The sequence below is a fragment of the Octodon degus genome, unplaced genomic scaffold, assembly GCF_000260255.1.
Source record: "Octodon degus isolate 3935 unplaced genomic scaffold, OctDeg1.0 scaffold00076, whole genome shotgun sequence".
NCBI lineage: Eukaryota > Metazoa > Chordata > Mammalia > Rodentia > Octodontidae > Octodon > Octodon degus.
The window spans coordinates 5915353-5927714 of NW_004524652.1; the positions used below are offsets into that span (position 1 = coordinate 5915353).

General features: G+C 53.0%; 1 protein-coding gene across 1 annotated transcript in view; it reads right to left on the reverse strand.

Annotated features, from left to right (window-relative positions):
• Nucleotides 1–35: 35 nt before the first annotated feature.
• Kmt5a (lysine methyltransferase 5A) overlaps nt 36–12362 on the reverse strand; it is an 18311-nt gene continuing 5984 nt past the window's right edge. Inside the window, exons 2-7 of the mRNA XM_023720626.1 lie at nt 11183–11339; nt 8306–8525; nt 7847–7934; nt 3787–3846; nt 1916–2106; nt 36–531 (exon numbers count right to left, since the gene is read on the reverse strand). Of these exons, the coding sequence (XP_023576394.1) occupies nt 321–531; nt 1916–2106; nt 3787–3846; nt 7847–7934; nt 8306–8525; nt 11183–11300 (888 nt within the window). The 5' untranslated portion in view covers nt 11301–11339 and the 3' untranslated portion in view covers nt 36–320. The remainder of the gene's footprint in view (nt 532–1915; nt 2107–3786; nt 3847–7846; nt 7935–8305; nt 8526–11182; nt 11340–12362) is intronic.

Here is a 12362-nt window from a genome sequence, read left to right on the forward strand (position 1 = left end):
TCTCCTCTAAAACCTGTGCTGAGTCTTTGACTGCATGCACGGAAGCACAAACGTTCGACTTGTATGCAAAAAAGGTACAAAATCAACTAGGATATAAAAGTTTTGGTAATATAAGGCCATCTGTTCAAGTCCACCTTGGAAACCTGTAACAGATATTTAAATACTACAGTGAAAAGGCATCTTAATATACTTTTTTTTTTTTTTTTTTAAAAAAACATCTGAAGTAATCTGCTAAGATTAATTGTGTAAAAAGAAAAACAAAAACACCCCATTTCCCTTTGAGGGCACTTTGTCCTTGAAGAGCGTGGGCTGGCGGGCGGTCAGTGCTTCAGCCACGGGTAGGCCTCGATGGATGCCTTGCTGCGGTCCCCGTAGTCATACAGCAGCTCCTCCCCGGCTGCGATGTCACGGGAGGCGATGAGGATGAGGTGCGGCACGCCGTCGATGTCATGCAGCTTGGTCTGGCAGTTCCCGCACTTGCTGTGGTTGATCAGCCGGCCCAGGCGGTTCGTTTCCCTTGTGGCATCCACGCTGCCAGGGAGTAGGGGAGGGAACTCAACTGAGAAAGCGGGCTCGAACCCAGCCGGTATCATCTGGTGCTGGGCCCCCACTGGGAGGATGATTTGGGGTCTCGTCTATGGAAAGCCATTCAATTCAAAGATGTTTCTCCAGCTGGTGTGGTGACACAGGCCTCAGGAGGCTGAGGCTAGAGGATCCCGGCAGGTTCTGGGCCAGCCTCAGCTATGTGAGACTATCTCAACCCCCTCAATACAAAAAAAAAAAAGAAAAAAGAAAAGACAAACAAAAAACCCCCTCCTGACACCAAAAAGCTGTTTCTGAAGCTGGATGTGATGGTACACGCCAGTAATCCCGGCACTTAGGAGGCAGAGGCAGGAAGCCCACTGTACCACACTATCCTGAATATACTGAGATCTATCTATCTTTCTCTTTTTCTTCCTGTCTCCTTCCTTGCTTTCCAAAAAAACAACAACAAAAAGCTGTTTCTGTTCAGAGAGGTCCTGGGTATCCTGGGTGAGGGGCTTGGAGCCAGGGAGGTCTCAGGGCTCTTTATCCTTGTGGTGCTGGGATTGGACCAGCACCTCCTGGACACTGGGCAAGCGCTGTCCCTCCGAGCGCGAGCCCCAGCCCTTTCTTCAAGACAGGCTCTTGCTAATTTGCTGAGGTTGGCCTTGAACTTGAGATCTCTCTGCCTCCCAAGCAGTACATGGCACCTGTCCGGCTCAAGGGCTCTTTAGGGAAGCATGGGAAACTGGAGAGTTTTATAAAATAAATAAATAGATAAAACTTGGCCTCACAGGGCACAGCCAGGAGGGAACAACTAGAGCTTTAGAGGGCTCTGGCCAAACACCTGACACAGGAAAAGGCTAGGGGAGCTTCCACTCGATGAAGCCACTTCTGCTTCTGGCTATGTTAAAGCAAAGCCAGGACAACACCAGCTCCAAACACTGGAAGAGCTGTGTCACAGCTTTGAGAAAAGGCAGCTCTTGGGAATCCAGCCCCGTGGCTCATCTTCCCTGGCTCGGGAAAAGCTACTCACCAGAGAATACACTTACAAAGTGGAGCTCAGTGACACATGCCTGTCACCCCAGCACGGGGAAGGTGGAGGCAGGAGGATTGCTGCAAGTTCAAGGCCAGCCTGGGCTACTTACTTGGCAAGACTTCACCTCAAAAAATAAAGACCAAAACCAGCCAGGCGTGATCGGCCAGGCATGATGACACACACCTGTGATCCAAGCATTCGAAAAGCTGAAGCAGGAGGATCTCTACCCATTCAAGATCAACCTGGGCTACTGTGAGCTTGTCCAATCTCAACTACATGGCAAGACCCTGTCTTGTCTCAAAAAACAAATAAAATAAAAACCAAAACCAACAGACCAAAACACGGTCCACTTACCAGTAGGTTTTGCTGAGATACTGAAAGTAGTACATGTAGCAGCCCGTGGAGGGGTCTTGCGCGTACAGAGCCTCCCGCTTCCTGGCATCAGTGATCTCAATGAGGTCCCCATGGTACTCTACCACGAAGTCACCCCGAGAGAACTGCTTGGTGGCAATCACACCCCTGCCTTTGCCATCGATGAGGTCAATCTGTCAGGAGGGGGTGGGAGAGTTGGTTTTCAGCAGTGACAAGAAGCCAGCAAGGCCAGGCACACCTGTCATCCCAGAACTCTGGGGGCCGAGGCAGGAGGATCGATGTCAGCCTGGACTACAATGTCAGCTCAAGACCAACCTAAGTGCAGAGCAAGATGCTGTCTCAAAAAGATTAAAAAAAAAAAAGCAGAGCAGCAGCCAGCAGGCGTGGCAGCCCTCCTGGAGGCTGAGGTCTATACCCCTGCTTTAGCAGTTTTACCCAGGCGGTCTCCATGAAAATGAGATTCATTCGTCTCGTGCAGGAGGGGAAGGATTTTCAGACAGTTGTGTGAGGTATAATGGAGAAGCAGTGGATGTTCAACACACTTGTCCCATGGCTCCCTCCGCTTGCTGAAGCACTAGTCTTCTCTTCTGAGTGTCTGTCTATACTGTCACGGCTGCCTTATGTCCTGAAATCTACTCAAAAGGTTTGTATTTCAAGGTCATTTTGAGTTTAGGAAAGAGCCACAAGTTGCTCAGTGTCACATCCAGTGAGAAGGGCGCATGAGGACAGTGTCATGTTTCTACAAGTCTGTCTTTATGTTGGATAACACCAGTATTTTCCTTTTTTTTTTTTTTTAAATAACATCTTGCAGATATATAAGGGAAGACGACTTCTAGCACCATTGCAGAAAGCAGCAACTACACAGGCTTGGCCAGGGAAACAGCTCAGCTGCACAAGCACCTGCCTGGCAAGCGCAAGGTCCTGAGTTCAAGCCCAAGAAGAAAAACGACAGGTGGCACTCTGTACAAGCAGCACGGCCCCCACCCAGAGCCCCTCCTCCGTGTGTCTGTAAAACACTGTCAAGTCAGACCCTCAGCAGAGATCTGGGGTGGATGCTGCCCCACTTTGCAGATAAGGAAACTGAGGTTTAGACAGGGAGAGCCATGTGCCCAAGGCCACACAGCCCGGAAGTGGTGTGGAAGGCACTTGGGTCCACAATGCTCTCTGCTATCTGGAGCAGAAGCAGTCTCGGTGTCCTGGTCTCTCCTCCCTGTTATACTGTCCCCCCCCCCCCCCGTGTGTCTCCCAGTTCTATGATGAACAGAGGTGAAGAGCAGTAGCACGAGGGGTCCAGGACGTACGCTCAGCTCCCCTAGATGGGGTGCAGACCCATGAGGCCATCTGACTCTGGAATCAGATCTCCCCGCACCACCTTGGTGCAGCTCAGGGAGTGGCAGAGCACGTGGCCTGTGGCACGACCGCTCCGGGTACAAGGCTCCCCCTGGGGAAGATGCAAGCCTCTGGCATCAGACGAGGACACCGTGTGTGCACCACACTGTAAAATGTATACTTTATAAAATCAGAGCTGAGCATGGTGGCTCTTGGGAGGTAGGCTGAGGCAGGAAGATTGTAAGTTTACACCCAGCCTGGGCAACACAGCAAGATCCTGCCTCAAAATTTAAAAAAGTGGGTGTGTTGGGGGGGGGGCTTTTTGTCACTGGGGATGCGGTTCAGTGTGAAGACCCCAGATCAATCTCCAGCACTGGGGGGAAAAAATCAAACAAACAAAACTCATCTCCTTCAGTGCCATTTCCTCAGACCTCTATGCCTTGCTCTTGAGACCAGATGGAGCCAGACTGCTCAGTGACCCCGAGGGACCTGGGCCACACGCAGCCGCCCTCAACACCTCTTACCTTCATGCCTTCCTCCTTCCCGCTCTCGATCAACTCATCGATTCTTTTCCTTTCTTCCGACTGTGAGGAGAGGAAAGCACAGAGCAGTGTCAGTGTTTACTTCCACCTACACCACAGGGTTGCGGGGCCCTGGAGACCAGAACCCCAAGCACTCTCCTGTGCTCATCAGCCACCTGTCTTAAGGACCTGGCACCTAGATCCAGAGGCACCTAGGCCAGGAGGACACTGTGGACGCCCACCAGCAGGACGAACTCCAAGGTGGCTACAGTGTTCTCCAGAAGCACTTGTACTGAAGGCTTGGTCCCCAGGTGGCGCTGCTGAGACGGAGTAGCAGCCCCGCCACTACTGATTCCTTTCAAACACCCTCCCCAGCACTTCTGTTGCTGTGCCACCTCACACCTCCCCAGCAGCAAGAGGAGCCACCTGCCCAGGGGCTGGACCTCTAAATGTGGAAGACAAAACCTGCCTCTGTGCTGGGCATGGTGCCACAAGCCTGTAATCTCCGGACTGTCAACTTAGTGACCCTGTCTCAAGTCACCTACAGCAGAGGACACACCCTGTAGAGGGGACATGTGTCCGTTCCCTTCCAGCTGCGTGCTCCTTGGGCATCCGCAGGTATTAAGGTTGCTGGGCTGCATCTCTACAGGAGTGACTGGCATCAAGGAGAAGTGGCTGCCCCTTCCAGGCCCACTGGTGGGGTCCTCACCTCCAGCCTGAGACCCAGGGCCCTGGTGGTCTCGGTATGCAGGACACAGGAGCAAAGGGGAACCTCAGGAAACAGGACAAGGAGCCCCAGGTGACACAGCTTCCTACAGAGACCTCGCCTAACTGCCAAGGCACTTGGGGCTTCCCAGACCCGAACCAGCACCATCTACACCACAACATGCCATACCTTGTGATGTCACTGGGGTCTCCACAGGAGGAGACTGGTACCCTGCCTGTGCCAGTCTCCCAATGTCCATTCTGAACTCCACTCCTCACCCAGGAGCCGAAGGAGTCTTTTAAAAATCTAAGTCTGATCACAGCACCCCATGTCTCAACAGGGAATACTGGTGTGGGTGCCTCGCTTGTGCTGCCAAGAGAAGCTGCTAAAGGCCACAGGAACGCTGCGCTATCTCTGCAACTTTTCTAACACACCTAAAATTACAAGATGAAAACTTTATTTAGACAGCCTTGAATCCCAGACTGTCTTAAAAAAGGAGTGGGGAAAAAAAAATTTTTAAAAAAGGAGTGGAGGTGCAGCTCCGTGTGAAGACCTTGGGTTCCACCCCCAGTACTGTCCCTACAAAATTATTTAAAGAAAAACAAATGGCTTGCAATAGCTCCCCATTGCTACAGGGAGAAAATCTGGTCTGCCAGGTTTTGCAGGAACCACAGCCTGCCCCAGGGCCTCTGCACTTCTGTCTCAGTGCCTCACCTTATGTCTCATGCCTCACGTGCCTTTTCCCTTAACATCTGCCTGGCTGCTTCCTCTTCCTTCAGGGCTCTGCTCCAAGGCCACTTTGCCAGAGAAGCTCCCCTGACTACCTGGCTAAGGAAGCCACAGTTGTTAAACCTGTCTGCAAGGTCCTAGTGAATTGGTACCGAACACTAGGCCTGAGTGTGTGGGCCATGGACTCCCCCGGCTAGGACAGTGGCTACTGTGGCCTGTCCAGTGCCTCCTGCCTGTGTAGGATTCATCACGAGCAGTGTGCAAGGGAGGAGGGCGGTGAGCGGAGGCTGGGAGTCTGCAGCTGGCCGACAGCCGCGGAGGGCACTCTGGGCAAGTGCCATGGGGGCTGCAAGGCCTGGCAGGGGCAGCCGGGTAGGAGGGCAGGCTGCAGAACAGATGAGATGAAGGCCACAGCCCCCACAGCCCCTGATGGCTGAAAGTGGGATCAGCAGAGGCCCCACCAGTCAGGCCCAGGGTGGCTGGGGGTAAGGAAGCAGCTCCTGGCTCAGGTGATGGCCACAGCACAGTGTCCAGGGCCCAGGGCACCTCTCCAGGCCCATCTGTTTGTATTTACTTATTCCATTTTGGTGGGGCTTTTTTTTTTTTTTGCAGTACTGGGGATTAACTCAGGACCTTGCATTTGCCAGGAAAGCACTTATTCTACTGAGCTATCTCCCCAGCCCCGTTTTGGTTTTCTTGAGACAGGGTCTCATCATGTAGTCCAGGCTGGCCTTGAACTCGCTATGCAGCACAGACTGAGCTCACATTTGTAGTCCAGGCTTGGCTATGCAGACTTCAAGCCCAGGCCCCACCTCCCTCCTGGACAAGCTGCACCCTAGGTCCTACACCCTGCCCCAGCCAGTCTGCCTGGGCACTGCTCATTTTGGTTTTGTTCCTGCCGGCCTCTCTATGCCCTAACTGGACCCCAGGCCTGGCCAAGCTCCCGCTGGCCCAGGACAGTGGCATGAGGACAAGCTTGGCCTCGGCAGCAGAAGAAGCCACGTCCTGCCAGCTCCAGCCACAGCATCCTGGCCAGTGGGCGAGCGCCAGACCCACTGCCAGCACAAGCAGTGAGGGGTATCACGTGGCCTCTGCTCAAGCCTGGCTGGGGCAGGCGCATGGCCAGCTGCTGGAGCTGCAGCCCGGGCTTTGGGGACACAAGCGTGTCCACGGTCCCCCTCCATCTCCTGTGCTCTACTCTGAGCAGACCCATAGCACACCCCACTTCTCTCCCCAGGCACAAAAGCCGGTTCCCGTTTAGCAGGGCAAACTGGCTGATGCTACCCTGGAGGCCCCCGCGCCCCCTGCACAGGCTGGGAGGAGCCCTGGCTGCAGCCCGATACCGCCTCTCGCCCGCAGTGCTGCCTGTGGGTGACCTCACACAGCCGGCTGCTGCCACTGCTGGCGGGGGTTTTCTAACAGCTCATGCTTGGCGGAAAGACACTGCCTGTCTCCTGAAATAGAGCCAAGGCTGCTTGGGGTGAGGGGATGGATGCTGTTCTCCTTTTAAAATAAAGCACTGGGGGCTGGTGAGATGGCTCAGTGGTCTAAAGCACCTACTTAGAACAAGCTAAGCTAAGCAAAGCACAGGGACTGCGGTTTTAATCCCCCAGCACCACATGCCAGCCAGCCCCGCCCCCTGGTGGGCTGAGCTGGCCACACACACACACACACACACACACACAAATAAATAAAATTAAAAAAAAAATTAAAGCACCATCAGGTTAAAGACACAAAACAAAATGCACACTGAATCTCTGTACGTAACCTGCAGCTTTAACACAAACAGATGACACATTCAAACTGTCCAGCCAAGTCTGCACCTTGGAGGACAGGAAGGGGCTGCCGTGGGGTCACATCTGCCACACACCTAGGCTCCAAGACAGAGAGGTGACAAACCACACCACACTCCACCTCAAATCCACAGCCCGGCCCTCTGTTCGGCCCTCCCGCCCAGGTCTCCACAGGTTCTGCACGTTCCCAGGTGGGAAGAAGGGCTGACTGCAGCCTTGGGACGGGACATGACCACCCGGCACGGTCACAGTTCCCCAGTTACTGTGTGCTACAGGCTCCATGCTACATGTCCTACAAGCATCAACCTTCACGACAGCCAGCCCAGTTTCCAGATAGGACAGTGGAGGCACTGAGGGCCAGGGACCCGCCTCAGTCCCTCCCACTGGCGCAGCTGTTCCTCAGCTCTCCCACCCTGTGCCACCACAGGGAAACTTCAAGACTGCAGCCATGTCAGGGCTCAGCCTGGCCACTAAGTCCTAAGAAAGCCACTCCTGACGGTACCTGGCTTTCTATGCTGCAGGCTCCAGGCCACAAGGCTCCTTCACAGGAGTGTAACAGCAAAGTCCCCCAATGACACCATCCAGACAACAGAGCAGGCCACGCTCAGTGACACATGCCTGTAATCCCAGCATCCACTAGGATCGAAAATTGGATCCCAGCCTGGACAACTTAACCCTGCCTCCAAATGTCAAAGGGACAAGGGACGCAGCCCAAGGTGAAGGCCTTGTGTTCAGTCCCCTTAAGAGATCTGTCCCAGGGCTCAGGATCAAACACCCATCAGGGCTGGGGTGGAACCCAAACCCAGGAAGTAAATCAGAAACCACGAGGTTCTACCTGTAGCTCGGCTTTGCTCTTCCGGGAACTTCTCCGGACCGGGTAGAAGTCTGTGAGTTTGCGATTCTGTTGTGTTTTCCCTTGAGCTCTGGGGGTGAAGGGAAGAGAGGAAAACAGGTATCAGGACTGAAGCCACACTCATACCCAGGAGGTACCTAGCTCCTTGGGGACAGCGTGTGGAAACCAAGCCATTTACACATCTTTGTGTCCTGGGGCCTGATGGCACCTGCTCACCTAGGCAAGGGGGCCTTAGAGACAGGGGCAGGCTGATGCCACGCGCACGGGGGTGGGGGGTGGGGCTGAACTCTAATGTGCCACAGAGATGCTGACAAGCAATGGCACAGGGTGGCTTGGGGGCCTGAGCCTTCACTGTGACAGAGGCCATGAGTATGGCCCTTGTAGCCCTGAGGAAAGTTGGGGTCTTCAGAGCTGGGTGAAGCTGGGCCTTGGGGCACTTACCTTTTCCGAGGTGCCTGTTTGCCCTTGAGAGGCTTTTTCAGGGCTTGCTTGGTGATGGCTGCATTGGTAGAATCACAAGACGAGGTTGGAGTTTTTGGAGGTTCTGCTGCTTCAGATTTTTGGTTTGGAAAAGGGGCCAGGGGACCTTTCCTGGCGTCTTTGAGTTTCTGTTCCTCAGACTTTACAGCACTTCGTATTGCATTCCCAGCATTTCTTTTCTCTGCAGCAGAAAGTAGGAAGAAAAGAGGGGCTTATTCTCCATCCCGCCTCTCAGCTGGGAGACCTGTCAGCAGTGTTCTAGACAGGCTGAGAAGAGAGGATTCTGGGAGTACTGGGCAGCAGTGCCCTGGGCCTACTGGGTCACTGGCCATGGCCGCCACAGTGCAAGTGCTGGGCTTCAATCTTCTTTGGAGTGTGTTGTACTAGAGATGAAACCTGGGGCTGCTCTAACACTAGACTATGTTCCCAGCCTTTTTAGAGACAGGGCTTTGCTAAGGTCCTGGGCTGGGCTTGAACTTGTGATCCTCCTGCGTCAGCCTCTCAAGATTATGGGTGTAATTACTACACAGGGCCTCACTTCAGATCCTAATCAAGACAAGCTCCCCTTGTAACAAGGATAAAGCTGGTGTTCACAATGGTCCTCTGTAGAGTACCTGGGAACGAGATGCCACTGTAAATACTATTCCTGATAACAGTCTGGAGCGGCAGTACTGCTGAACTATTTGTTTTCTTTTTTTTAAAGACTTTTAAAAATATGTACATAACACACTACTGATAGGAATGTAAAAAGGCCTAGCCATTTTACAAAGTTTGGCAGTTCTTCAAAAACTTCAAAAATACAGGATTACTGTATGACCCAGCAATTTCACTCTTATGCATTTACTCAAGAGAATTAAAAACATCTGTCTGAACAAAAAATCTGCACGTGAATGTAGTGGCTTATTCTTAACAACTGAAAAGCGCAAACAGGCCAAATACCCACCAACAGATGAATGATTAAACAAAACGTGGATTATCCACATAAGGGAACACGTGCTGGCCACAAAAAGGAACATGCCACTCATCAACACATGCTGCACATCATGCTAAGCACACAAAGCCAGACACAAAAGCCATGCTGTGTGATCCATCTGTATAAAATGTCCCCAACACAGAGTTGCATGCCTGTAATCCAGGCACGAAGGAGGCTGCGGTAGGGGGATTGCTGTGAGTCGGAGGCCAGCCTGGGCTATATATAGTTAGGACCAGCCTGAACTACAATGTGAGAGCCATTAAAAAAAAAAAAAGTCTCCAACTGGCAAAGTTATAGACAGAGAAAGGAGTTTAATGGTTGCTAGCCCGTGAGGAAGAACCAAGGGAAAGTGACTCCTCAGGAGCTTTGATATGATTATTTATAGCTCAATAAACAACAAATAATACATCAAACCATCCAAATCATCCACCTCCTCTTATGAGATCTTAGGTAAACCAGGGGAAACTGAGGCCAGAAGTAACCCAGAACACTACCCAGGACCACCAGGGCCTCCAAAATACATCTGACCCAAAATGGTCATCACTGCCATTTCGTGACACCATGAGCTAAATTAGCTAGCTTGTTGAGTCTCCTGTTATCTTGGGGGCAATTTATATTCCCCCCCATTCTAAAATGGTGTGCAGCTGGCTGGTTACCCCTCCCGAACAAGCCCTTTCCCAGCGCTTAGGAGGCAATACAGGACTGACCCAGGCTGTGGGGCTGGCATCCAGTGAGAAAGCTGCCATCTGCTGCCCATCACAAGCCTTTCTTCATCCTCACTGTCACTGATCTTCCGAAAAGCCCTGGGGATGGGGAGGGCTCATTTCCCCTGACTTACAGATGAGCCAACTGAGGCTCCCCAGAGTGGCAACCTGCCTCCCTCCAGCCTCCTCCTTCCAAGGGGCAGAGGTAAGTCCTGCCCTGTGCCCTGGGGTAAATCACACTGAGGGCAGGCCCCACCTTAGACTGGGTGTCCCCACCTCTGGGGCTCAGATCTGAGCCCCAGCCCGTGCTGATCAGTGCGTGTGACACCTGCCCTAGTGACAAGAATTCCTCCCACAGAGCTGCCGGGAGCCCAAGGCTTGGCTTGTCAGGCGGGTTTTAATTAGACAGGAGTATAGGGACCTGGGGGAGCTTTGAAAGGAAATATTCAGCTGAGAACAAGATCCTTAGAAGGTTCCATTTGTCTGCAGGGCCAGAGAGAACTTTCCATAATGGTGTATTTTCTGGCTCATTTTTTTGGCACAGGAGGTGGGTGGGGGTGGGCCTGGAGGGTGTCGGAGATCAAACCAGGGGCTCAACTATGCCCAGTTCTAAATCTCATCACAGAATGTGCTGCTTCACAGGGCAACACTGGTGCTCATTCCAGCAGAAAGAAACTTCACAAATAAAGTCAAGGCCCTGTGTTTTTTTCTTCTTCTCTTTGAAGAAAAAATAAAGTCAAAGCCCCCAATAAAAGGGAAACAATCAGTGTTTTGTGTTCACACCACCACTTCTGTACTTTCAGGGTTTAAAAGTCTCACCAAAGGACCGGGGAGATGGCTCAGTGGAAAAAGTGCTTCCCTGGCAAGCACAAGGGCCTGAGTTCAACTGAGTTGAATTCCCAGTTCCACCAAGGGAAAAAAAAAAAAGCCTCACAGAAGGCAGGGCAGGCCCATCAGTTTTGCAACTTGGCAAAATCAAGCCTGAAGAGCACGCCAACCTTACCAAAGCATGGCACACACCCTGGGACGGGTTACTCTTTGGCTTTTTTTGCCCTAGCTTAGCAACACAGATCCAATCTCTCCAACACAATGAATGACTACAGGAGTTCTTTAGGAAGAGGGGCCCTGGCTGGGGTCTGAGGGCCCCCGTCTGAGGCTTACCTTCTCGTTTCCTGTAGATCCCAGCTAATGGCTTCCCCTGGCATTTGACTTCATGATGTGCAACTGAGTTCTCTTCCTGAAGGGGGGAACGCATTCCAGAGCATTTGTTTGGGCTCATGTAGGAATAGATCTTTGACTGCCCGGCGAATACGTTCTCCTAGAAAGACAAAGGCACATTTTGAAAGAAGCTTGAAAATGAAGATCCAGAGCACTTAAAGGGAAATGGGGAAACAGGAATGTACAAGACACAATAGACTATGGGGACACCATCTCTCAAGGATGAAGCCATCAGATGATGCCAGCTCCAGTTCGCAGAGGAGCATTGGCAAGTTTAGGGTCCCTCCCTCTGAGCTCCAGTTCTTGTCACTGTGAGGGGACATCTGGTCAGCATGAGAACCATCTGTGCCTATCTGTCACCTACCAGCAGCGAGGGACTTTGGAATGACCCAGGAAAAACTGGGAATCTAAAGAGCCGGATCTAAAGAGCCGCCAGCCGGCTGCGTCAGGATGAGTTAATTGCCCTGGCGGATAGGCAGCAGCTCTGGCAAAGAAACAGGGCTCAGGGAATCTGATTAACCACCGGCTCCAGAGGTCAGCTGGGAAGGCTTATCAGTGCTGAGCCCTAGGGGAGCGCAGCCTTGGCCACTCTCAGGCATCACCAAGCCCAGGGGCCGACCAGGACTGTGGTCGGAGGACTGCAGGGAAGCTCTTAAGGGCAGAGGCTAGGGCAGTTACTCTCCTACAAGCCACGCCTTGCCTTTACTAGCAGTGGACAGCCGCGGGCGATACAGGTCACTGCGGGTGTCTCTGGGTGTGGGATCTGTCCCCAAGAGAGCACAGGCCACCCCACGAAGGAGAACTTCCCCAGAAACACTGCAGCGCCGGGCTGCCTGGCGAGCCACTAAACACCAAGTCGGTGACCCGGTGACCTCGCCGAGCAACGAGAGCGGGTCCCGCACACCCTGGCAAGCAGCCACCCCAGGGACGCTGGGTCTACGGGAGGACAAACGCCATCAAGGCACAGTGAAACTTTTCCGAGGTCAAACACTGCCTGCCAGGGGCCTGGCGGAGCCAGTGTGGCCGCCACTCCCAGCCAGGCAGCGGAAAAGGAAGCAGCCGGGCAGGCCGGGCGCCCCGGGGCGGCGCGGGCGCGGGCGCGGGCGCGGGCATGGGCTGCACT